Genomic DNA, 27,648 nt, shown 5'->3' on the forward strand with positions numbered 1-27,648 from the left:
GCTCCTCTCTTTAATAAAAGCCGGCTGTCCCGGTTCTTCGTCCTTATTGGTCAGGTGGGGGCGTTACCTCACGTGAGGCGGCGTCTTAAGCCTTACGTCCACGCGGGTCTTGGTGCGCTACTTGCTCGGAGTCTTCCAGTGTGAGAGTGCAAAGTGGCGGACGGGCCGGTACGCGCACTCTGCGCCCCAACCCTAGTCATCATAGGAGGAGGCAAACTCTCTGTCTCTTTCACGCGCGCACACACACGCGCGCGCGCTCTCCCTCGTCCACCCCGCACGCTCGCACGCCCGACACTGAGAGCAGTCTCGTCGCCGCAGTCAATCACCGTCACCGACCTGCACGGATCGCTCTTCTTTCTGGAGACAAGTGAGTACGAACTCGTGTGAGGTTGTTTTGTGCGGCGCGGTTTATATTTCAACTTCCCCGTTTGAATTTTGGAAAACGTTCCAAACTATTTACGTGCACAGCGACGCAAGAGTCAAGGCTGAAGTTTGGAGTTTGTCGCGCGCTTGAAGTGAATCCATTCTCGTGTCTCCTTTTTCTGGAAGTGACGTTTTTTGCGCTCAGAGGCATAAAAAGTAAGTTGATTTGTTGAGATTTGTCGAACTGCCGAGGAAAGTGTTTGCAAGAAGAGCAGAACCTTGTCTGTTCTCTCACTTGGATTGTTGTTTCTTTTTTTCACCACTCGGTCAAATGACCCCGATTTAATAAATCGATTTGACTAAAATTGACATACCTTTTTTTAAAATTGTAGAAATACAAACAAATGAGATTTATGCCTCAAATATAATCATTTGACATCTGATTGTACTTGAACACAATCCATGAAAAAAGAGAAGGTCTTCTGCCGTGTGTGTGTGTGTGTGTGTGTGTGTGTGTGTGTGTGCGTGTGGTCCTGCCAAGCCAACACAATACATGAATTAGTTTGGTGGTGGGACACAAACGTCCGCAAACACACTCTTGACTTGAAGACAAGCTGCTTGGAAAGTTGTGGCGTGTGTGGACAGGAGGACAGCGTTTGCTTTGTCACCGGCCGCTGGCAAAGCCGTCAATTCGTATGCACGCTTGCGCCTGTTGGCGCTTGAGTCGTCTCCTATCGAAATCAACTCTTAATTCATAGATGAATCGCTTGAAGAAAATATAAAGTGATTATTTCCATGCGTCTTTTGATACAAGCAAGCTTGTTTTCTTTTTATCATGTGGGCTTTGTGAGCATTTAGAATTCTGACACTTTTAGACACAAATGTGCTAAAATTGTCTCCCCGCTCTGATTTTTAGTCTTTCATTAAATGCATGCGTCTTTTTAATTGTGTGTTTGTGTAGTTGCAGTGCCCCTGATAGGACCCGTCGGTCATGTCAGCCTAGCTGCCCTGCGTGATGCCGGATCATGACAGCGCCGTGCTCCTAACCAAACAGACCAAGCGTAGACGCGTGGACATCGGGGTGAAAAGGACCGTGGGTAGCGTCACTGGGATCCTGCTCGACAGCATGAACCCGTCGCACAGCCCTGACCGGGACGGGGATTGCCCGCTGGTCGGTCGTGCCCACGGTGGCAGCAGCGGCGATGGGGAGAAATCCAACGTTCTGAGGAAGTTACTGAAACGGGCCAACTCGTATGAGGACGCTATGATGCCCTTCCCCGGGGCGACGATCATCTCGCAGCTTCTAAAGAACAACATGGGGAAGAACGGCGGGAGTGACTCCGGCTTTCAGGTTCTTATTTATTGTCATGTCATTTGTTTTGCTTATTTAGCGAATACACACACACGCCTATCATTTCCTTCTCGTCGTTATGTTTTTCAGGGCAGTGGGGCGCTGTCCAGTGGTGGCTCAGAGATCCAGGCTGAGGACGGCTGCAGCAACTCCTCCTCCCAGGACCGGGACAGCCCGTCTAACTGTCTTTCGCCAGGACCCCCTCTACCCTCTGCTCCACCCTCGTTCGGACGACCGCTGCCTACTTCCAACCTCAGCGCTCATGCTCCTGCTCAGCCGCTCTCCGTCTCCTCGTTTGACTTGGACAGGCTGTCAGACGAGCACCTTCGGGCGAAGCGAGCGCGGGTGGAAAATATAATCCGTGGTATGAGTCACTCGCCGCTGGTGCGGCCCAGCACCGGCGACCACGGCAAAGAAAGCAACCTCGACAGTGAGAGCTGCAGAAACGGCGGCGGTAACGAGCACAGGGGCAACAGTCACGGGCACGGCCGAAGCGACTGCACCGCTTCCCTTCTCAGCTCTCCAGGTTCCCGTGCCGGAGGGGTTAGCGCCGGCGAGGTGTACCGGGAGAACAAAAGGAAGCAGCGCCTGCCTCAGCAGCAACAAAGCTTCCCCCAGCTGGTGTGTTCCAGGCAGGAGCAGCGACAGGAGGAGAGGCGACAGCTGAAGCTGCAGCTGGAAGACATGCAGGTGGGTCATCGAGCAGTCGTGAACATTCGACCTTAAGGCTGACAATACACCGTTCTGAACACTCTATGTTCTTTCTGGTTCAGAAGCAACTGCGCCAACTCCAGGAGAAGTTCTACCAGATCTATGACTCTGAGACAGAAGAAGAGGAGGAGAACAACGAGGGTGGCGAGGTGGACAGAGGCGGCGAGAGGGATGAGGATGGTAACTTGTCTGAGGACAGCATCCGCTCTGATGGCCTAGAGGAGAGGCACAGAGACAGAGGGCGCCGCCGCCATGATGACCTGTCAGAGCTGGACCCGGGCCTGTTCCTGGACCGGGCCAGAGCCCTGCTGAGACAACAGGCCTTGATGGATGGAGAGATGGAAGACGATGTGGAGGGGAGGCCGGAGGAGGAGGATGAGGAGAGGGATGGGGGGAGGATGGTGAAGAGGCGAGGGGGGAGACAGTTAGCGGAGACACTTAAGCAAGAGCTCAACTGTGCCGTCTCGCAGGTCGTTGACACCGTCGTCAAGGGTTTCTCATCACCCAAGCAGGCCATGAGCCACCATCATGGCCGCCACAGTAGCACGCCGGCCGCCCCTTCCTCTTCTTCCAACTCATCCTCTTCCGGTCCGCCGCTCTTCGGCCCTCTGCCCTCCCTCACCCCGGACTCCCGTTTCGGCGGTGGCGCTTTGGCCCTAAGTCTAAACGGAGATGGCAGCCCCACCTCCAACTACCACTCCTCCAATCAGAGGCTTCACTGCTTCGGCGACATCATCGCTCCGAGCCCGCTGGATTCGTTCAACGGTATGAGCGGCAGATTAAGCGGCGTGCCAACACCCAACGATCAAACGGAGGCATTGCCGCTGGTGGTGCGCAAGAGTGGGGGCAGCGGCGGCTGTGAAGAAAATGGCAATCCATCCTTACCTCCTCCTCCACCCCCACACCACCCCTCTCTCCACCCATCCCCCCTCACAGCCACTCTCGGCTTCAGCCCTCCGTCCTTTCGCCATCCTTTCCCTCTCCCGCTCATGGGCTACCCCTTTCATAGCCCTCTGGGGTCGCACGGGGGAGTCGGGTACGCTCCGGGGCCCAAGGACCACCACCACCACATTCGCTCCTCCCCAGACTCCATGGACATGACCCGAGAAACTCTAAGCCTGAGAACCAAAATGGCTACCCTAGGAGGAGGGCACCTTGGTCACCACCATCACAGGCAGAGTTCTCCGAGCCAACACGGGCCTGAGAGTTTGTCGCTGGCTCTCATCAAGTCCGAGTGTGGCGACCTGGCAGACATGGCCGACACCTCACCTTACTCCAGCAGCACCGTATCCTTCCTTCTCGACTGGCTGCATGCGTGTGCAAGGCTGTGTGCGCACGTGTGTGTGTGAGAGGCGTCTCGGGGGTAGCAGCTGCTAGCACTGCTGGCACAAAGTCTTTAATATCAATTAGTCCTCATTAATTGGTTCCCTCTTGTTTCCGTACTGAGAGGGAGAGATGAAACGAGGCGCGCCAGGTCTTGCAAGAGGGGGGAAGATTAAACAGGTCGCGCGCTGCTGTCTCAAGTTCTTTTAAGTCCGGGGGTGGCTCTCTCTCACCCGTGCGCTCGCCAGTCACTCTCGTGGCGTTAGCTCACTTTCATCACACTTTGTACATAAACGCTCAAAGCAAATCATATTTCACGTCGTCATGCACGAAAGCGCGAGGGCGGGAGGGTCAACACCTCGTACGCGGCAGCTCCAAGCTAATCGCCTTTCAAACGGAGGAAAAGATGCTCGGCTTCATTGATGCCAGCTTTCCAAGGACGCTTAGCGAGCTGTCTTCCTCCTCAAGTCCCTCCTACCTACTTTCATTTGTTGGCCTTTGCACTCAGTTGCTCGGCAGCCGAATGCACATGCACTCCTTGCATGTGCACGCTCGCCCTTTCCGGGGAGCGTGCGTGTGGACAGGTGTTTGCAGGTAGTTGTTTATCTTTTCATTCCTAACCTTTCATATGGAGAGGGCTTCCCACGTACACGCTCAGCCGCACATGCATGCAAACAGGCACGAGCTCACACGGTTTGAAGAACAAAGTGAGGGTAAAAATAAGACTTTGAACCTGACAAACAGGAATTCCTTGCAGTCGCAATGATTTGATCTCACGGCGTTACTTCAAAGCAAAGACGTTGCTTTAATTTTTTTTAAAAGCAATATTAGACAAGTCTATTGATCCTGCTGTTTTGTTTCATCCCAAAATGCTTTCTCATTTAACTAGAAAAGAAAAAAACATCTTTGAAATGATACATCAGTCTTTTTAAAAATGTCACTGACCCAAAATGAGCGAGCAGAAAGCGGGACCTGGTGTGGGTTCGCTGGACCAGGTGTCCAAACCGTTTCTACTGTCTAGAAAAACAGAAAAATGCTTCATTTTGCAAAAAAACGTAATTTTTCTTGATATTTTTTCACTTTTATTAATTAAATATACTAAATACCATCCAATGCAGGATGAGACTTTTGCTTATTCTAACGTGTATTTATTTATTATTTATTAATTGTTAGTATTAAAATTATTGTTAAATAAATCAAGTCACATTCAAATTAAAGAAATTAAATTAGCTCAGAGAGCGCAGACCTCCGCCAAGCGCCATAGTTCCCCCCATATTGTGATTTACAGCATAAATATTAGTCCTACATTTATTTTTTCTACATATTTAGATTCCTTGACCATGAAAACATTGCATCAGCAATGGGATTCATCATGATATCAATATTAGTTCAGTAGTTATTTGCAAAAATGGCATTTTCCGTAATGGTGGTTTTCTTCTGGATCTAGCTCGAACAACAAATCCACATCCCACAGTCTTGGCTGTAGATAGTATACGCAACGCTGCTGGTTGCATGTTTATAGCTCCTTCCTAGGATGAGCGTTCCAAAAGGTCTCCTCCTTTTACATATTCCGCATCATAGCATCCGGAATGGCTCCATGATCTGGATCAGTCTTTGATGTTTTCTAGAAGCTGTTGGAAACTTGTCCTGTGTATATTTTTTTGTGTGTCCAAGTGCTCTGAGCATTTTTTGTGGACATATGCACAAATATCTCGCAATGTTAAAGAATCCTTCTAAAAAAAAAAGAAGCCTGGATGCAGACGGTGATCCGGATCACCCCCAAAATTTGATCAATTCTTTCGTATCCTGTTTACGCCAATTCCTGAAAATTGCATCCACATCCATTCAGAGCTTTTCAAGTTATTTTGAACACAAACCAACCAACAGAGGGCAAAAACAGAACCCCCCTCGGCGTCCATGACGGTCGAACAGACTGACTGCAAATACACAAACGATCAATCAGTCCGAGCAACAAAGGAGAAAGTACGGGTTCAGAAAAAACACCGAGGCAAACGTTGGCAAGGATGATTAGCTCCAGCTCAAACGGATCAAGCAGTTTGCGTGACATGTTCACACGGGTACGCACATCAACACGCACAAGCACACTCAGGTCTGTGAACCACTAATCTTTTGTGCGGAGCTGAGCAGATGTACTCCATTCATTTATGAATCCCCCCCACACACGCACACCCTCTCTTCGAAGTTAGCTTCCATGCACAAACACACCTGGCTGCAAGGTCATGTTACAGCCGATGCGGCGAGTCCTTCGCAAAAACACAAACACACCAACAAAGACGAGAAGGAGACAAAGCAGACGAGGAAGAAGCAGCACCGGCGCTTGCTTTGTTGATTCACCGTTACACACGCGTGCTGTCACCGTCACGTCGACAAGACACCTCACGGCCTTTATTAGTTGTGCTGGTGAGCGTTCAGCAAACATGAAGACACAGAACACAATGTATTATCCCCCCCCACCCCGTGGCCGCAACCCCCTCCGTGTGACAGGTGGGCATGAATGTTAATCAGGTAATGGTGTCGCTTCGTCTTCGCTGGCGAATGTGCCACCGAGCGAATGAGGATGACCGAGCGGGACTCGCCTCCGGTTTCACAAACTGTTTGTGACGAAGCCTCTAAAAAGCCGACCGAATTTAAGTAAAGGCTTCTAAAGCGCAGTTGCGCAATAACAACTGTATAACGAGAGCACTCATTCGGAGGGAAGTCAGGTCAAATGTGGGACTAAAAGGGAAAGTGTTTTCCCTTTTTTCGCCATAGCACACTTTCTTCTCGCTCCTCTTTGCAGGCATATTTGGCCCCTGGGGTTTCTGTGCGTGTGTGCGTACGCTAATTGACCTTGCAGGGGGTTCCATTGATTGCCTCATCTTCACTGATAGATTACAGGGCTGTTAATGTGGTGGCGAAATGGCAGAGTGGTGGGGCACAGCTGTTGTTTGGCGCACGCGTGTGCACACACGTAAACAAACACGCACTCACACACACGGGCCATCTCACCGCAAACACATTACGACAATTATTTGACTGGTTCAGACACAACAGAGCGGATAAGATAGCGACTGTGGGACTGTGATCAGTGTACCTCAAAACCCTTCTTATTTTTATTATAATAATTACGCTCCCCATCCTTTTTTTATTTTTTATAAATAATACGCTTTTGTTACAAAAATGAAATTGTGGAATTCAATATGGTTATGAAAAAAGCTCTTCAAAGCATTGAAAAAATAACCAAAGTATTGCTGAATGTACTTTTTTATGACCAACAGTATTTTTTGGCTTTTGTAACAAACCTCTGTGAGTCAGGTCCCTAATCCAATGAAAGATCCAATTGGAAAATACTTCTAGGGTAGGACTAATCATTGGATGTGGTTATAAATCCATTTTTGCTGTGATTTAGAATGTATGACATTTTTTAACAACCCCTTTTCAGCGCAATAGTAATTTATTGACGGTCCCTAGTGTAAACAACCGGCGGTTAGAGCAGCGCTTCCCACGCGAGCGGTGGTGTAGCCAGAAATTTTTGGCCCCCCTTGGCAACGGGAGCTACCGTTGTAGCGATGGAGCCGAATGTCCGACATCCAACGTGAAACTAACCTCACCACGGTGCACCGCGGACATGTCTTCTTCTTGCGGGTGGCGGTAGTCGAGTGGTTTAATGCACGGATCGGGACATCCCTCCTCTCTGCGACTATTTCACGGGCGGATGAACACACGGCAAGAAGGCGGTGTTTGCTTTCTTCACGTCTCCCAAACGGCAGTGCATCAAGGAAAAGGAAAGCCATCACCATGGAAGTGAAAATGAACAGCATTAAAAGGCGCAGAGAGAGGAGGAACACCCACCCCTACTGGCCGCTCTTGTGGTCCCAACCGCTCGTCTGTCGCCACCGTCATTTGGGATAAAGCTATGCTAATGGAAGCTAGAGGGGTCATGGATTCCTTGCGCTGTTACAATTCAGGTGTAGTTTCCTGACAGTCGAAGAGCACAAGTCTTTCACAACCGGTAATTGAGATCTTCTTTTCTCACTGGTTTTGTTGTCAACCTGCTCACAAGCTCATCGTTCCGCCAATATTTACAATATGAATAACGTTTGCTGGCCAAAGAACCTTAACAGTTTCCTTCCAGATCCAAGAGGGTTTGTCTCCCAACCACCTGAAGAAGGCCAAGCTGATGTTCTTCTACACTCGCTATCCGTCCTCCAACATGCTCAAGATGTTCTTCTCCGACGTCAAGGTGGGTGCTCACGCCTTTCAAGTCCAAAAGTCCAAGCATGTAAGAGTGTCTTCAAAAAAAAAAAAAAAACAAAGAATTGGAATAAAAATGATGCAGGCTTAGGTAAAGAATATGTCAGGTGTGGGGGTACGTGGTGCTGAATAATCCCATCATGCATTTTGGTGCTCGTGTGTGTTTGTGTTCTATGCAGTGTGTGCATGTGCGAGGACGGATGTGTGTCGCAGATGGGTGCGCCAGTCTGTCACATCTTTGGAGCATAATTAGAGTTTCTGGCCTTAATCAGCCTGCAGTGGGCAGTGGTGGGTGGGGTCACGCCATAATGCCCCCCCCTTCCACCATGCACTTCTACTGAAAACACACAGAAGGCTTTCACTCTTACTGGCGTAACAAGAGAAGTGGCTCGTACTTTCTACGGAAGATCAATCTCAACGTGCCCATCATGCAAGAAAAACACGTTGGTTATTAATTGGGGGCTGGGCGTCCTGAGAAAATGACAGGGAGTGCAGGGGGGTGGGGGCGGGCACCAGGGGGGGCGCATGACAACAAATGACAACAGCTTTAAAACAAAGGTGCTGATTGTTTTGGGTTTACAGGCTGCGACGTGATTTGTTGCAAAAGGAGCATACGGCCTGATCCGGGACGCCGCATTCAAATGAGTGCACACACACACACACACACACACACACACACCAGCTGCCCCGTGGCTCATATCTGCCGTGACCACTTCCTCGAGGCAGTGCCACATCCTCAGTGGCTGCCATGGTAACAAGGGTCGCCAGGACATTGGGTTGCTAGGCAAACACAAGGTTGCTAAGCTCACCTACTGAGACTGATAGACCATTAACTATAAACACACACACACACACACACGCACACACACACGCAACACAAACACTGACAAGGGATAAAATAAGGGATAAAATACACTCACCAACACTAGTAGACTACAGTGGTACTTTTGTTCTTCGAAAACCAAAACATACAAAAACCAAAGCAATGTTGTCCCTAGGAAATAATGCAAATCCAATTAATCCATTCCAGACACCCAAAATATTAAAAAAAATAAATAAATTACAGAGAATGATTATTGCAGACAAACAATGCAAACATTTAACATTGCTTTTACCTTCATTGAAGATTCTTGTTGGCGGGAACGGTGAGGAGCGGCGAGTATTTTGCCTTTCTTAAATTCAATAGTGTTTCTCACCCTTTATTTATCCAATCGGGGGCACTTGCAACCGTCTTTGGCCCCGTGGTGGGTTATTTAGCAGTGAGTGTGTCGCCAACGTATAGGGGTGCTTTGCATGGGCAACTGAATAGTTTGAAAAAAAACAGCGTCCAAAGTCTCGTCGGAAACCGAATGATACAACAACTGAGGTTTAACTGTATGCTTAACACTGAGACTTACGCAGTGCGCTTGAATGCCTCACTACGTGAGCAGTGCCTCCGCAGCGCAGCGAGTACGGTGCAGAAGAAAGGAGACAGACACAAAGTTGTTCATCGTTCTGTGTGTGTTTTATGAGCAAACAAGTACGTTTGTTAGTAATTCTGAAATAATTAAATAAAATAATCCAAATGAATAATTACATGTGTAAATCATTCAAACTCAGAGCAAGATGTTTTATCAGTACCTCTGTGAGAGTGTTGACCAGTTCCATCCCTCCTACTGTATCCTCGTAGATTTTGCAGGTGTTTTGGACTTTAAATGGTCCTGAGACAAAGCTCCTGCATGCTGACAGGGATCATTGCCCCTAATCAGATTACTTTCCATCATCTCCGATTATATTCTTTGTGTTCACGCGGCTTTAGGTTTTCATTTAAAAATGAACACATTTCCACTAATGAGTTAACGCGTAGATATTGCAACCTAATCGCTTCATGCCGTGGCTTTAGGAAGCGGGGCTTGACAGATGGACACTGTCACCGCTTCCGTTGCCAAAAGCTACATAAAAAAATATATTTCAGGAAAAGCCTCTCCTCACAATTTACATTTTATGTAAATGATGATGTATTGTCGAATTTGTATTTAATTGACAGTTAATCCGCGTTAATCTGTCATATTTATCAATGGCGGGTTATTATTCCGCTTAATATAAAAACGAACCACAGCTAATCCTATTTGTGATGAGCCAGGCTGTCCTTTTACTGGAGTGTGTGTGTGTGTGTGTGTGTGTGTGTGTGTGTGTGTGTGTGTGTGTGGGTGTCATCTCATTGTCCCATTGCATTCATCGCCCTCATTATTATCATATTTTCAAAATCCGGGTCAGTGTCTCGCTCTCTCTTTCGTTCTCCGGATGAGCCCTCGCCCCGCCTCCATCGCCGTCCCTCCCGTGGAACAATACGTAGCATGTGTGCGGAGGATCGGGAAGGTTCACTGTAAGGGAATTAGGGCCCTGAATGGCTCCCGCTAATTGGACTTGAATGGACTCATCTCTGGGAAAGCAGTTCTTAAAGATGAGCCTCTTGTGTGGAATGGCGGCGGAGCTTGTTGTGGGAAGTGGGTTGGAGCTGATGACTGTTTAAGTAACACACACGCACACACACGCACACACACACGCACACACACACACGCACACAGGATGTGAACAGCACTCGTCTTCTGACCAGACACTCACATGTGAGCGTGACGACTGCAAGGTAATCGCCGTGATGTCTTGAGAGAGTCAGTGAGAGCAATTAAGGCCTCGTTAAGACCAGAGGGGGTGTGGATTAATTTGACACTCCTTCCTCTCCTCCCTTCCCGCCAAAGGAGGATTTTTACAGACGAGCGTGCATCCTCGCCGTAACGTTACTCTGGACTTCTTTCTTTGAGTGCCTGTCTGACATGGTCTCATTGGGAATCAATTAGCGGCCCGCCTGCCTCTTAGCGTGATAAATGGAGCTACACGGCCAATTTGGAGGAATCAAGATGTGAACGGGCAGCAGCTCCGGCGCCACGGCACACCAGTCATTATCGAGCATTTAAACACTTGAGTTGACAAGTTAATCAAACGGGCAGAGAACTGCGAGAACCCCAGGGCTGCAGCAACAATAACAACACAATGCACGTACGCTACAAGTAATCCTCCGCCGCGTCACGCTTCCAATTTCACGGCTTCACGCCATCAAAAATAGATTCATTAAATACCGCCTATTATTAGTCCTAAAATAGGACGAAGTGGCCGGGGAGGCTGCTGGCCCCGCCACCCGACCTCGGATAAGCGGAAGAAGATGGATGGATGAATCCTACTTTGCGGAAATTCACTTATCACAATCGGTTCTGGATCCAGTTCAAGTGCGATAAGTGAGGGATTGCTGTGCAAGGGTTTTGTGCAGCGCTGCACAGACAAACACACAAGCCGTGTCGGCTGCCTCTGCACAAAATCTCCAGAGACTCCTTCACTGTCCCAACATTTATGTTGATGATGCATATTCAAACTGTCCTCCCGAAAATGTGCCAAGCGGCGCTGAACGCAGTTCTTAAAAGGATGTTTGGCCTTCTGACACAGCCGGAGGGGGCAGGATGACGGAAGGATTGAAGGGGCGGAGCACCACTTGACACGTTTTTCTGACGCTGCCCCTTTTCCCTGGTTTCCTCGTAAACGCAAAGTGGCAGACCTCACGCTCAGCACTTTGCTCACACGCTGGCCGCTGGTAAGACAGTGGGGAGGGGGGCAGGTGTTTGTTGATGCTAGCATGTGGTTGTAATATTTGACGACTTCAGACAGTTGCGCTGTGGCTAGCTGTGGAACTGCAGCAAAAAGTTACATTTCATGCAATGCATCATGTTAAGAAACAGAGTGCAACATAGAGTTAGGTAATATAGCAACCACGATCGTGAGGGGTGGGGTGATCTCATCAGACACAACGAAGGGCAGACTCGCATGCCCAGACACCCAAGGCTATTTGAATCAGGTGATAAGCATGTGGAGGACTTGTTTTGGAGCCAAGAGCCCTCTAGCCTCGAGCAGAGAATCATAGCAAGTCATTGTGACATGAATGTGTAGATATTGGATATTGCATAATTATAACTAATATTAGACAAATCAAATGCAATAATGGACACAAACATTTTTCTAAGTGGAATAATAATAAAATAAATGATGCTGCTTCTGCCATTCAGTGATGTGGGATGAGATCGGGAGCTTGGTGAACTTGCTTACTGGTAACTTTCATGTTGGACTTGTTGGCTTGTGATGTTAACTGAGGCTATTCAGCCTACCAGGTATGCTCTTTATGCTACCGTGTAGTTGAACAACTTGCCTTTCCAGATGAAATGTCTTTTTACATACAGTAAATATATAGTCCAGTGCGACTACATATGCTTTTTCCTCTTCATGACATATTTTTGGACTGAAGCGACGTGCGGCAACTACACTACTGGCCTCCCAGTGTGTTCTATAAAATGTTGGACCATTCCTGTCTTTTTCAGTGGCTAAACGTCCAGAATCATCAGCGGATCAAATCAGTATTTACCCTCACAGTGCACCTTTCACTTCCGCTGTCATCCAACTCCACCCCCCCCCACGCCCACCAGAAACCCCTTAATCCTGAACAGGCCAGGCCCTGCGCGATGATGTCTTCTAACAATACAGAGCTTAATCTCCGTGTCAAAGCTGTTTTTCCGCCTCACCGCACACCCACAAACACACACTTTCACTGGGCTAGCAGTGTGGTTCTCTTTCATACGCAGGAAAACATACAAACAAATGTTTTGTGTTTCTTTTTTGCACGATACGGTGACCTGACCTTTCCAACTTCTCATTCCCACTTGTGCAGTTTAACCGCTGCATCACCTCCCAGCTGATCAAGTGGTTCAGCAATTTCAGAGAGTTCTACTACATCCAGATGGAGAAGTTTGCCCGGCAGGCCATCAACGAGGGTGTGACCGCTGCCGAGGAGCTGACGGTGGGCCGCGACGCAGAACTTTACCGGGCGCTCAACATGCACTACAACAAAGCCAATGACTTTGAGGTAGGCAAGACCTCACGCGCACACACAGCTGTTAGCGAGTCTGACGAAAAGGGCCGGCCTTTGTTTGTTACGGTGCCACCTCGGTTTGTGTTATTCATTCATTACAAAAGGTCAGACCAAAACTGAAGTGCACGAAAACCAATAGGTAATGATGCAAATGCAATGAATCCGTTCCAGACACCCAAAAATATTAACAAAAAATACCCTTTATAGAGAATAATGATAGTTTTACATTTTCGCAAGACCTTGGCTCCTACAAACAACCTGTCTCGCTCTCCCGCCGCGTACGTATTTGGTTGCATTTGGTCAGTTTCAGTATGTACTCATTCAATTTCTTCAAGTGTGGCAGGTCTGCAGTTTGTTATGAGCAGTGTTGTACGATATTCGAGACCGCGTACGAGAACCGAGGCAAAATCTTTGTCACAAACCGACTCGTTGGAAAACTAAGGTTTGACTGCATATCCGTGAAAACTGGGGTAGGTTTGGTCAAGGGTCTCAGCTGATTTCCCTAAACTCTCTTGAGAAAATGAGTGAGAACGACAGAGTTAGAACTAAATCTTAAAGTACTTTCATTCAACGTGCTTGATGCAGAGCAGTGGTTCCCAAACTTTTCACAATCACGTACCCCTTTAGGCATTTGACTACTCCCTTTTTAATCTTCAGAAACTTGAAATAGGCATGTCCCGGTCCCATCTGCAGGATCGGGATCGGCTGCCGATGCGTTGTATTTTGAAGATCGGATAATATCAGATCAGGCCGATCCGGTTACTGCGGTATACCGTGGTGAAGTTAGTTTCATGGTAGACGTTGGATATTCGGCTGCGTAGCTACAGTCATATATTCTAAATCACACCACAAATTGATCAGTAGCCATGTCCAATGATTAGTCCTACACTGAAAGTATTTTGCAAACCCGTTTTTGTCCAATTTAGTCTTTTATTGGATGGACTTTTATTGGATTCTTTAATGGATTAGGGACCTGACTCACAGAGGTTTGTTACAAAAGCCAAACAATATTGTTGGCCATGCTCTGTCATAAAAAAAGTAATTCAGTAATACTTTGGTTGCATTATTTTTAAGCTATTTTCATAACCATATTCAATTCCTCAAATTCGTGTTTGAGGCCACACGTTGGGCCGAGTGGTTAGCATGTTGGCCACACAGTAACAGTTGGGTTGGATTCTCCCTTGGGCATTTCTGTGTGGAGTTTGCATGTTCTCCCCGTGTGTGTGGGGGTTTTCTGGGTACTCTGGTTTCCTCCCACATTCCAAAAACATGCATGTTAGCTTCATTGGAGACTCTAAATGGTCCATAGGTATGAATGTGAGTGTTTGTCTATATGTGCCCTGCCATTGGCTGGACACCAGTCCAGGGTGTACCCCGCCTGTCGCCTGAAGTCAGCTGGGATAGGCTCCAGCATGCCCATGACCCAAGTGAGGATAAGCGGCATAGAAAATAAATGGATGGAAATTTAGGTTTGTAACAAAAGCTTCTTATTAAAAAATACAAATAAAACATCGGATTGGATCAGATCAGCAAAACTATTTCAAAAATCGGAAGCCAGAAAAATGTTGATCAGGACATCGCTAACGTGATAACTAATTTATACTAAGTAATTCTGGTTCGAGGGTTATGGTCCAATTTGGCTAAAAATGACTGATAAATAGATAAGATGTGAGTAAAGTATAAAATAAAGTACTGGTCCTACTTGTCTGGATATTGGGATCCTTCCGTTTGAAGGGGTTGAACTTGAGCATCACTTTTGTCAGCCTGCATATTCATCTGACACCAAACTGAAAGGGAAAAGTGCGGGGATTGGAACGCCGACATAAATTAACAACACTCTTAATGCACAACATAATCGTGAAACTTACTTACTCTGACTGTGCGCTCTGCGCTATGAGGCGTTCAGGCGCACTTGTAATTTGAAGTGTCAGGCGCCAATTATTTTGTGTTTTTATTCACGTACCCCCATGACACCTGGGGTTACGCGCACCCCACTGCAGAGGTCGCGGTTGCTAGTTGCAGTCAAACATTGAGGGATTATTTCTGCGGGTTCGCGCGAGAAAGTCACGATCCCAAATGATACACCAATCCGAGATGCAAAAAGTACCTGGGGTCAAAGGTTGTAGTGGAGATGTTTTTGGTTGGCACACAAATTGGTTTCAGCAAACGCCCTCTACCAAGTCAGCTGTTCGCAGCGCAACAGTCACCTCACGATTCTGCTGAGGTGCGGACGTTGCATTGTGCGTGTGTGTGTGTGTGTGTGTTTGTGTGCGTGTTCAACGAGGCGAAAGAGGACGCCGCTCAAGGCATAGGTGTCCTTGTCAAAGCGATTTGCAGAAGTCACATTCCCCCCCCACTTCTCCTCTCCCAATATTGGTCTAAGGGGACCGGAGGGCCTGTAAACTCTCTGACACAACATCAGCAGCATTTAGATGTCCATTAGCACACGTGCACACAAACACGCTCAGCAAACACACTCTATTTTTGCTTAAGAGCGAGTGTGTGTTATTTGTCCACACTGGAGCATCTTAAAGCAATTTTGGGGCGGAGATGCTTGTGTTGAAGCCACTTTAAACTTCACTAACATAAAACTGCAAATGTTCTACAAGAACTCACAAGACGACGCTGATGAGGACGCCAATTTCCTTCCCGTCGTTTTCCACCTTCCCCGCCTGCGTTTACCTTCACCTGCCTCCCTCCTTTGCCCGCCCTGAGGGAACATTACTTTCCAGGGACTCTTTCTCTTTGTCAAGCTCGGAGGCGTGAAACCGGAACCGCAGTCGATTCAGCAAGTCTCCGTCGTGCACAGGAGTCTTCTCCTTTTAGCCAAATTTAGCATCACGCTTCCACCTTGATTTGTCCCCCGTCAGGCAACACACCTCCCCCACCCCCCTTGTCCTTCTGACTCTGTCCTCCTCATCCTCTCGGTTATCAACCTCGTCCATCTTTAGCCGCTCGCTCGTCCCCCTCTTCTCCCTGCTCGCCTGTCCACTTTCTGGTTTCTCCTCCTGGCATCTTCTTGTCAGCAACTTCAGTGTCATTAGTCGGTGAGCACAGCCAGCATTTAAAATAGACGATTGCTGAGGAAGGATAGTTTATTCTGTGTGAGTCTTGGCGCAATCATTGCATCTCCATTAATTACCTTCTCTCCAGCCACCTTCCTTTTTTTAAACTCTTGCACACCTCACTATCCTTCTGCATCCCCTCCCCCGTCACCCACCGCCCCCTCTCTAGAAATATTTTGTCCTAATTACTTCTCGGCCCGCTGGCTAATGAGGGAGGCATGAGGAGGGGAGGTGGGAGAAAGGGAAAGGAAATGGGGAATAGTCTCATCTTCAAAAAACAAAAAGACACAGAGGGATTTTCTTTGCCAGGACACTCGGGGGAAGGTGTCAGCTTCGAGTTGCTGCCAAGAGGAAGAGAAATATTTCCTCGTTTTTTTACTTTCTTTTGGGAACAGACTGAGTTGCCTTTAAGTGTGCCAGCAGCACTGGGCATGACATCCTTAACTTGCCGAGCCTTTTGTGAATTTCAAATGCCCATTATTTGCACAACGGGCAAAATGTATGCACCTCAAGAGGTGGCTTTTCATAAAGTAAACTTCTACCTTTCCATCAGTGGAGTGGAACATTTCTACAAATTCAAGTGCAGCGGAACCTCGCTTTTCGACCTTGAGGCGTTGCAAAAACCGAAACGTTTGAAAAGCAAATCAATTTTCCCACAAGAAATAATATAAATCCAACTGGAAAAAATGTCATTTTTAAATGGGCCTGACCTCGCAGTTACCCCCGGCACGGCACAGGCGTTGCATGCACGCTTCCTCCGGGTGGGCGTGTCCCGTCAGGCACCAAGATTTCTGCTACGCCTGTGCAATATATGTACATCACCCCCCCACTCCCAAAACATCTCACTAAGATTTGACAAGAGAAATGACAACATGAATGACTTCTTTCCATACGTCATATCCATGGTGCAAGTGGAGAAGTAAGTCTAACCCGTCTGCTTCACGCTGCCCACCCTGGGGATCGAACACAGGACCTTCTCAATGGGAGTCGAGAGCAATAACCAGTCGGCCTCGCGTTCAGCGCAGCTCTTAAATGCGGTCGCTGCCCCAGAATAAGCTGTTATTGTCGATTGCTTCGCCACAGCTACACAACATTTTGCACACTATAAATAGTACACTACCCATGATCATGACCTCTCCAATGATGCGACGCATGCGGGGTTCTGTGCACGGTTCATCCGGGATTAGTTGTGTCAGAATAAGGTATAATTATAATAGATAAAGAATACATTTGGGATCGTAAGATGGGCTGCTGCGCTTTGCTTGCAGGCCCATAATTTGAGATTCCAAAAATAGCCACAAAACACATTTTATAGAGAATAATTAGTTTACATGCAGAAAACAAAGCCAAATGAAATTAACAAATGAACATTTAACATGTGTCTCCGTTATATCCTTCCCCATGCAACCTGTGTTAAGCAGGAACTTTTTCATTACAGTCCTTTTGCAACAAATGCTACCTTCGCCCTTTGCTCCGACTTCTGTCTTGAATTCAGTAGCGTATCTCATCTTCTTTATCAAAGTTCTGGCACTTGCAGAATGGCTACTTTTTGTGCAGCCGAAATATGCAGTGCGCTTGAATGCTGTATCTTGCAAGGAGGAAGGACGGGGACAGTTAAAGATTTGTGACCATTCTGTGTGCGTGCTATGACCAAATAAACCACACATACAAATGGATCAAGCAATCAAACTTCATTTATATAGCCCCCGTACGTCAGCTGTAGCTGCAATTCAACAGGCAAGACGTCCCAAAGCCTGGGACCAGCTTCACTTTAGCCAGAAGACTGTGCTGGAAAAAGTAGCTCCGACGATAGAATCAATCTGCTTGTCAAAGTTCAGGCAGGTGTCAAACTCAACACCCAGATTATTAACCAGATTTACAATAGGGGGCAAGAGAGTCCAGATGTGGGACGGCACCAAGGAGCAAGTTTCATCCAAATACAATGCATTCACTTTTGGACTCATTTAAATGTAAAACATTATATGAGAGCAAACATAATAAAGACGGTTAAAGGATTCCCTGGCCGGAATCTGACTATAGCAGGGATCACCAACTGGCAGACCGTGGTCCGAGTCTGGACCTAGATGCAGTCCAGCACGGATCTGGGCCTGTAGTCCTATACGTTTTGACGGGGTGCTTCTATTTTGACTGGCACATCTTTTATTTTTTAGACTTCACGGTACGGTACTGTGCGATTGATCAGCTCAGGAACGCCACTGACCGGTCCCATGCAAGTTAAGCCGTCCCACGTGATGCTACTCGCCCAATCAAATCTGCGCATCGGTGCTAAACTATGCAAAAGACTTCCACCCAGACCAGACCGGTCTGGACCTCTTCTTGAGCAAATGTTCTGTATCTGGACCTATTTGAATTTTAGTTGAATACGCCTGGTCTACAGTGTCCCAGTTCCAAAAGTACCACACTGCTTGATCAACGTGCGGATGTTTTGTTGTCAACTCGACTCGTTTGTTACGCGCACCGTTTGGCCGTACGTTAACCAAGACGCATTTGTGCAACACAGTCCTACAAAAACCGGGGTGTTTGAAAACCAAAGTTCCGCGATACTTTTTCCCCTCCAAAGAGGCTGTTCTGTTGCTACGCACACACACACGTTCATCCGCAAACATAACATAGATATTCACTTATGAGACTCTAAAAGGGACACCCCTTGAAGGGTGGGTGAGGCTGCTCACAAAATCTGCCCTTTGACTTTGAATGAGACACACACACACCTGGGGGGGGGCACACTGTGGCTCACATTTCAGGACTATCTGGTTTCATAAGCAATGCGCTGCATGAAAGGCTCAACTTCTCAGGTCTTTCTCTGTTACTTTACAGTCCTTGTCATCTTTCCTCTTGTCCGAGTCACCCATTCACTCGTTTCCTCGCCTTTCCCGTTCAAAGAGACCCTGCTGCAATCCCAGCGGCCCGTTCGGATGTTCCCTCCCAATAGCCTAAAGAAACACTCAGTGTAAACAAGCCGTCTGCTTTATTATTTACCTCATCAGTTAATTAAGACAACCGTTGTTGCGCAATCGGCAGGATTATTCATCGATGCAAATGAGGTGCTAATGAAGCAAAGTTTCATGGAGAACGAGGCTGGTGGACAGAGAGCAGACCACGCTGCAGACAAAGCCACCTGCCAGTTTCTGTCACTATAAATATAACTATGTGCTTCGAGAATGCATGTGCGTGCATGTGCGCACATGTGCAAGCGTCTTCCAGTTGGGACGAAGAAGAAGAAGGCATCGTCTTTGTCATTGAGCCGTGAGGGGCCTTCCTGTGTGTGTGTGTGGGGGGGGGTGCGTGGGTGTGTGTGTCATGCACACAGTGATTCCCCTCCGCAGCTGCCTCCTCAGCTTTGACAATAGGCCTGCTAACAAAGACGTGGCCTTGAGCCGCTGTCATGTGATACGAGTGGTCTGCAGCCTCTCGGTCAGATGACCCGGGCTATTGTCCCCTACAGTGACACACACACACACGCACACACACACACACACACACACACTCGTGCAATCTCAGAAGGCAGACTCCTTCCTCTAAGAGCAAAGACAAACTTTAGCACCATGGTTGTGGTGACTGGTATCAGGCAGAAACATCACTGATAATAATAATAATAATAATAATAATAATAATAATAATAATAATATTTCTTTTAACCGTTAAACCAACCAATAAATCACACAAATGACATCTGATTTCGTAGGTTTACAAACTTACCGAGACGTGGACGGTCCATATTTTTATGGTAGGTTTGTTTAACAGAGAGAGATATTAAAAATGTAAATGAGTCCTGTCCCTTCAGCAAGAAGCTTGGTGTGATAATTGGATAATAATTCTTAAGTGGAAGAAATTCATGACTATCAATCACCCTCATTCTGGATCTTCTTGTCTTGCAAGAAGATCCGAGTGCGGTGTTGGGATCATTGAGAGAAAGGCGTGTCCATGACCATCGTTACATCTGAATGGAATACTAACGACTGTTGTTGCCTGGCAGACAACATTTTGCACCGCAAATGCACAAAACCGTTCCTGTCTGGGAATGCCTCTACTTTTAGAGGATAAATACTTTGGATCCTACGCCAACCCCTCAGACTAGAGCTGTCCTATCTAGTCGTTGGACATGAGCCGATAAAGCCCGCTCGTCTTCTCAGTCAACCTGCGATTGCTTCAATGCTCTGAGAATATTCACGGGCACAGGCGGGAGAACTTGTTCATGATCTCAAGGGAGCGAGGACCAGAATCATCAAGAATCATCAACCATTGGGAACACGCTTTGCTGTAATGGACTTAGATCCGACAGTTCAAAGAATCCTTGTGGTCAGATGAAGCTAAATTGAGCTCGTTGGCATCAACTAGACTCCCCTTATTTGGAGTCAGAAAAATGCTAACTGCCCTTCCCATCCCTCAAGAGATGGAGGTGGAAACATTCTGCTTTGGGGCTGATTTTCTGCTCAGGGTACAGAAAGACTTTGGTGCATTGAGGGGCCAAAGGGGCCATATACCACAGAATTTGGGATGAGAACCTCCTGGGTCTTCCAGAATGACAATGACCCAAAACATACTCAAAGGCAATGAATCAATCGCACCCGGACTGTTCAGGTTGTCTCAGAAGACGTTTTTCTCTCATCCGAGCAGGCTTCAGTCACTGAGAATACAATAACCTGCATGAATGACGGTATTCACAGGCACAACCCAAAACAGAAGGCTAGGGCAACAAAGAAATGTCTCAAGAAGACAATCCCATAGAACATCCTCGGAGGGAGCTGAAACATCAAGTTCGATCTGTAATCACTTCTCCGATATGCTCCACCCTGGTGACCGAAGAAACGTCTGAGCTCTGTGCTTCCCAACATGCCACTAAGTCTCCTCATGCATGGGCATGAAATCTTTGTTGAAATCATATCTTCTATAGTCTCTGTCTAATAAAATAAACCTACCATAACAATGATGGACTCTTCATGTCTTTGTAGGGGGGGGTAAACTTGCTAACTCAACAGCGGATGAGATGATTATTCAATAAAAAACTTGGTGCATGCACGGAATGACTGTACAGTGTTCCCTCGTTATCGCGGGGGAACGGTTCCCAAAATAGCCTGCAATAAGTGAAATCCACGAAGTAGCCAACTTAATTTTTTTACAATTATTATATGTTTTAGCCGCAACTTCTACCTTCCTTCAACATGTCCAGAAGTCCAACATTTTGTGCGATGGTTAGCTTCCTCCTCTGCCTGTTGGGTGCGACCGTAGGTGCCTTTGACGACGCAGAACGTTTTGCCGACATTGGGGTGTTGTCTTGGATAGAACTTGCAAACGCACAGCACTTGAGCATCACAATGCTAGCGATCGGACATTTATGTCGATTTGGCAAGCTGACCGCATTCCGTACTGCACAGGAAGACACGGAGGAGGTTGACTGACAATGTTCTTCAGTACCTTAGCCAATCAGGATGCAGAAAACAATGCACGTTCATACGCTGTAAAAGCACAAAAAACATTTCCACGAAAGAGCGAGTCCGCGAAAGGTGAAGTGCGATGTAGCGAGGGAACACTGCAAATCAAATGAAACTAATTACTTTATTATTTAACAATTTTGCAACAATATTTGAATGTTTTTCAGTGGTGTAAAACGGCCCTGGACTGAGACCTCTTTCTTTATGAAATGAATGTCTACCAACCTATCAGGCAAGTTGGTCAGCCACAGCCTTTTGATGAAAAGGTCCCAGAAATAACAGCTAGTCTGTAAATCTAATGTGCGCCGGTGCAGCAGCATTAATACCGCTCTGTCAGTGTGAAAGTTCAAGCATATTAACAGGTTGTTGCACGTTGCCGTGACATTATCTATTCATGCGCATTCCTAATCATGTGAAAGTTTCTTAATGACTTCATTATGAACTATTCAAGGTAGACTGAAGGATGCCGTTTCACATTCACTGTGAACCCAATGGGCTGCGCTCGCAGAACAAGCTCGTTGAGTAAAAGGTGGCAACTTTCCCACACAAAGCGGTGTGACGCCTACAACCCTTTTATCAGCGCGTGAGCTACACGTCATGCACACGTGGCTTGCTGCTTTGCCAGAAGAAGGTGAATGAGTCAAATAGAAAAGCAATAGAACCATACTTAAGACGCAAACGCTACAACTCAAGGCACTGCAAAATCTACGTCAAGTTACATGGAGGGACGGAGGAAGCCAAAGTTGTTAGCAAAGACATCAAGGAACTGCACAAACACTGAACACGACATCATGATGACCACGAGGAAATTAAAGTGAACACAAAGACTTGACGCACTCTCCAGTAACAAATGATGCCGCATTCAACAATATTAAGAAACACAACTTAAACACGGTTTAAGTAAGAGTAAGAGTTGCTTTTTTGTTCCAAAAGGTCAGCCGAAAACCGAGTCAATGTTTCCCATAAGAAATAAAATGAGTTCTTTGCAGACACCCAGAAATATCTTTAAAAGAACATTTTATAGAAATTATAGGCTACGTTCACACTGCAGGGTATGAATTCCCATTTTTTGTTTAAACCTGATTTTTGTAATGTGGTCGTTACCAAACAAACGCGACTGGTCAATGAATGCAAAGCGTCTGGGCAACGTGCATGCGCAAAAGCACGACATCACTGGCATTTCCGTGTGTTTACGGAAGTAAAGATTGCGGCAGGCTGTGCTCCAGTGATGTGCGATACCACTGATTTCATATTGGAGCCGATAATGGGTCCAATTCACCTAATGTGTCTGGTCAATTTTAAAAAGCAGTGTACAGTGTTTCAAATCATAGCTGAAAGAATCCAAGGCGTCGTCGTAAATTATTGCTTTATTTGAAACCCTTCCGTATAGGCGGTGGGGGGATTTACTCTATAGAGACACTGACGAGACGGCTTCATTAACAACTTTTAAACATTCATTTCGGATGAGAAGAAGAACTTTTGCCTATACGGGTGAGTACCTTTATCCAAGTCTTGCACGGCCCGTGAGTAGCTTTAGAGTCTGGGTAAGCACGGCAATGCACGCCTTTCGATGTCGTGTAGGTTGTAAATACGCGACCTGACCATTCATACTGAATTCGCATCGTATTGGATTTGGATTTGCTTTTGAAAATAATTGGAATTGTGCTGTTCACACTGACATGGAAAAAATCAGATAGAGGTCACATGAGCAAAAAAAGAATCGTACTTGACCTGCAGTGTGAACACAGCCATGGGTTTACATGAAGAAAACCCAAATAAAAAGGCCTGAAGAAAATAAAGCAAAATACTTAGAAATGCCACGGACATGGCAGTCACGCTCCACAAAACACAGAGACTGCGTCAGCATCGCGTCGGGCTGCTCTGTTACGATACGGTGAAGGGAAACGGACACATCTACATTCAATTCAGTATTTTACAAAAACTGAGTCAGAGTAAAAAAAAATGTCAAAACAAAAACCGAGACCGTGGCGTACGAAAACCACAGTTTGGCTGTACCGAGATGACCGAAATTGCTAAATTACTAAAATGTGCTGTGCAAATCTGTGAACATTTCACTCCAGTATTCTCGTTTTGGATTTACTTGTCTTATTTAATCTCCACTATATCCCCTTATTTGAACTTGTTTGTTTATTTGGAGCCTGATTCTTCCCATTTCTATTTCTTTTTCTTCAACGCTGCACAAGAGTGTCACTATTTTAATTCCTGTTTACTTGATGTCGGTTTTTTCTCCCCGTCCTTCAACATCTTCCTTTCTTTTCACATGGGATGAAATACGCTCCGCTTTGTCCTGCTCCTTTTCAGATATGTTGAATTGTGCAAATGTGATGTGACTTGTTAAGCATATCTTAAATAAACCATCCCATCCCACACGCGGACATGTCACCAAGTTCACCTTCCTCTGATTAACAGCAGGCAAGCAGAGGGACAGAGCAGTTTCACAACTGTGTGTGTGCGTGCATGTGCGTGCGCGCGTGCGTGCGTGCGTGTGTGTGTGCGCGCGTGCGTGCGTGCATGCATGTGTGCGTGCGACGTGTGTTGGCTGCAAGCGTGAGTGACGAAAGCCAGGCCAGATAGCGGGGACGGTGAAGAAGAGGAAAAAGGAAGCAGATGTGTGTCTGTTGGCAGGAATGGCGGCACAAACACGCGGCGATAGTACAATAATGACATGTTGCTAAGTGGACCTCAAGGTCAGGAGACAATATGTCAGAGGTCACATACCTCAGCATGTGCTTTCAGTAAAGAACATCGCTCGTTCGATGTAGTTTTCCGTCAGCGAGAGACGATGACGGCAGCAAACGTTGGCATCGCTTGATGATGATGGAGGTGGCGTATCGGAGCGTGAGGCGCTGCTGCGTTCCACATCAACACACCAAACACATGACGGTCAACCATCACAACCTGTAGTCCAGTACGACTGATGATGGTCTGCTGGCGTGTGAGCTACACAAGCCACTAACCCAAAAGTCACAATCATTGTCAATTTGCATGTGTTGTAACCATTTCAGGTGATTCCAGGTTGGCACGATATTACCCTTTTATTTGACTCCTAACGGCCCTGACCGTGATTATTAGCTCCAGTGTAGTTATTGTCTACGCACAGAAGTCACCCGATGTAGCAATCATTTCATTTGTGTGTGTGTGTGTGTGTGTGTGTGTGTGTGCCTGTGTGTGTGTGGCAACACAGTGACAGAGGGTCTCATTGAAACAACTGGGGTCTCCAGGGGCCTGCTAAAAAGAGAGAGAGTCTGGATGTAGTGTACGAGAGTCTGGGGAATCATTCAGTGTGTGTGTGTGTGTGTGTGTGTGTGTGTGTGTGTGCGTGCGTGCATGTGTGCTAACCTTGGCACGTCCTGCCACGTGTGACCGGGTTGCACAGTTTGCTGGAGTGTGTAGGAGCATGCACCTTGTCTGAAGGAGTCAGCATGTGTATGTGTGTGTGTGTGTGTGTGCGTGTGTGTGTGTGTGTGTATGCAACAATGCAACATAAAAATATAGAGAACGGGTGAGCAGTTGTCACGTTGTTTGGTGTCTTTGTATGTTCTTGCCCCCGGGAGAAGGAGGTATTGTTAGTACAAAATGCTTGTAAACCCACAAAGACAAAGAGTCCAGCACACAGCGTGAGGCAATGGATCACGTGGGAAGGACTTGACTACCTGGCAACATTTGCATTTGAAAATAAGGGATTTTAAAATAAGGGCTCAACGATCAGGATTTTATGGAAAAATAGGAGGAAAAAATGGGAAAAGGACGACACAAAGAAAAAAGATGAAAATCACAAAATGGGAGGTCAAAATACGGAGGTTTCCTGGAGAAAACGAAAGACGCCGGCAGAGAAGGGAACGTACGGGAGTTTCTCTGAGAAAATGGGAGCATGCCGAGGAAGAAGGGCAAGATACAGGAGTTTTGGCAGAACACCAGGAAAGACGGGCAAAATACAGGAGTTTCCCGGAGAAAACAGGAGAACACGGGGAAATATGTGGTTTCCGGACAAAATGTGACCATGCCGGGAAAGAAAGGCAAATATAGGACTTTTTGTAGAAAATAATAAGAGGCCAGGAAAGAAGGGCAAAATACGGGAGTTTCCCGGAGAAAACGGGAAGTGGCCCGGAGAGAGGGGCAACATATGGGAGTTTCTCAGGGAACCAGGGAAAGAAGGCCAAAATAAAGCAGTTTCCTGGAGAAAATGGGAGAATGCTGGAAAAGAAGGGCAAAAATATGGAAGTTTCACAGAAAAAACGGGAAGACATCGGGAGAGGGGCAAAATACGGGAGTTTCCCGGAAAGAAATGGGAGGGTTGACATGTATGTCTTCGTCCCTTTGACTTTTCTTGAAAAACACACACAAGAGGTACCGTCTCATTGCCGTCGCAGCAAATATAAAACCGTTAACAGGAAGTGTGTTTTGGATCTGCAGACATTTTCCGACAGATTACGTCATCAAAACCGTCACTAACACTTTTTTTTTTTTATGTCTTCCAGGTGCCTGATCGATTTCTGGAGGTGGCCCAGGTGACTCTCCGCGAGTTCTTCAATGCCATCGTGGCCGGCAAAGATGCCGACCCGTCGTGGAAGAAGGCAATCTACAAGGTCATCTGCAAACTGGACAGTGAAGTCCCTGACACCTTCAAGTCCCCAAACTGCCTCCAGGAACTCCTGCACGACTGACGAGGACGAGTCGGGAATACCTGCCGTGCTGCCCCAGAACTAAACTGGTGTCATTAGGTGACACTAAAGTTTGTTCTGGACCAAGAAGTAGAATTATTTCTTTGGGGTCCCCAGAAACAAACGAGAGTTGCACTTACAGATGTTCCTCTTCCTCGGCCGCCTTGTCCACGCATGCTCTTCATCCTCTTGCGGACAGTGGATGGAGCCGACTAGAAACAAAGAAGATAATATATAAAAGTCTTTTTATTGTGGATGTTTTTAAGTGTCATGGACATTTATGAGGATAAAAAAGTAATGTTTCTGTATTTTTGCTTTCCACCTTTGTATGAGCTTACATCCTCACATGCACGCCGACACACACTTCCTGATTAGCAAAGCTCCGTAGCATTCCCTCAAAAACTGTTCATCTCAGTGTGGCAAGACTTGCCTAACCCCACCCGGCTGGGGTTGCCCCCCCAGCCTCGACGGGGTTAATCTGATCATAATGGATGGAACATGTGCTTGGTTCTAAAGTATTTATTGTTTTTTTTCTTTGTGTTTGCACCTTCACTTATTTAATTGTCTGTTCCCACGTGAACTTTAGAAAAATATGAGATGGGTTTCTACAGTCCAGAGACCTGTGGGCATCTCCGTTTCTCCACTGCATTGAAGTATTTGCCGGAATCAAAGATGATCTCTCACCACAACAATCATTCCTGTTCCCGCTGGTTCCTGGGCTCCTGTTCCTGGGCATCCTCCTCCAGTAACTCAGCTTTTAACGCTCGCCTCGTCCAGTGTCTACAGACAAATAGAAAATGACATGAATGCTTTTACTATTGGGGATTTGTGAGGGCCAAAAAGCTGAAATGGGTCGGGTCACCTGTGACAATTTAAACAGCAGGGGGAAGAAAAACAAATCACTGCTGTATTTGTAGCTTGTATCGATGTGATAACAATGCCGATCACTCTGATACTGTTTTATTTATGATGACAAATAATTATTGCTATTAATGTTATTCTCTTGTAATGATTCTAATTAACGCTTGCTACAGATTTGACCGTCCAACACAGTGCAAGATGAAATAAATTATTCTTTGACAAAAAAAAAAAGTGGAATATGTTTTTTTTTTTTTGTGGCGTTAACCAACAAGCCAAACGGTAACCAGGCAACGTGATGGCCACTTTAACTGCATCCCCCCCCTCGCTGTATTCTCCATCAGGACATGTGATCCCTCCTTGTTGTTGCTGATGAATGAAAAGAGAAGCGCTGTGTGATTATTGTCAGCACAAAAGCCTCAAAAAGCTGCTGACGCCTAGATTAGCCAGTACAAAGACGCCGGGGCGCGCGTACGCGCAAACACACACGAGCAAACGTGCGGCCTGTCTGCCCTTGATACCCAACCTCTCCGGCGCTGATGTCCATATTGTCCCCGCCTGTCTGCACACCTCCACAGTCCTCCTTCATGAGAACATCTACTTCATCTGCTCTGATGACACCGTGCCCTGTGTGGGCTGG

The 27,648-nt window shown here is 46.8% G+C and overlaps 1 protein-coding gene across 4 annotated transcripts; it reads left to right on the forward strand.

The window, feature by feature from the left end:
* Positions 1-27,223, forward strand: prox1a (prospero homeobox 1a). 4 transcript variants are annotated; one of them, XM_054791130.1, is made up of 7 exons: positions 1-367; positions 1,331-1,714; positions 1,805-2,404; positions 2,488-3,711; positions 7,884-7,991; positions 12,750-12,944; positions 25,968-27,223. In XM_054791130.1, exons 2-7 carry the CDS (start codon positions 1,379-1,381, stop codon positions 26,151-26,153), a joined length of 2,649 nt encoding a protein of 882 aa, XP_054647105.1. In that variant the 5' UTR covers positions 1-367; positions 1,331-1,378; the 3' UTR covers positions 26,154-27,223. The 4 variants fall into 4 exon arrangements, with proteins under 4 accessions (XP_054647105.1, XP_054647085.1, XP_054647096.1 ...); XM_054791110.1 differs by having other exon boundaries at positions 2-367; positions 1,325-1,714; XM_054791121.1 differs by lacking the exon at positions 1-367 and adding an exon at positions 415-579 and having other exon boundaries at positions 1,325-1,714.
* Positions 27,224-27,648: the final 425 nt, after the last annotated feature.

Source organism: Dunckerocampus dactyliophorus, chromosome 1 (assembly GCF_027744805.1).
Source record: "Dunckerocampus dactyliophorus isolate RoL2022-P2 chromosome 1, RoL_Ddac_1.1, whole genome shotgun sequence".
In the NCBI taxonomy this organism is placed as follows: Eukaryota; Metazoa; Chordata; class Actinopteri; order Syngnathiformes; family Syngnathidae; genus Dunckerocampus; species Dunckerocampus dactyliophorus.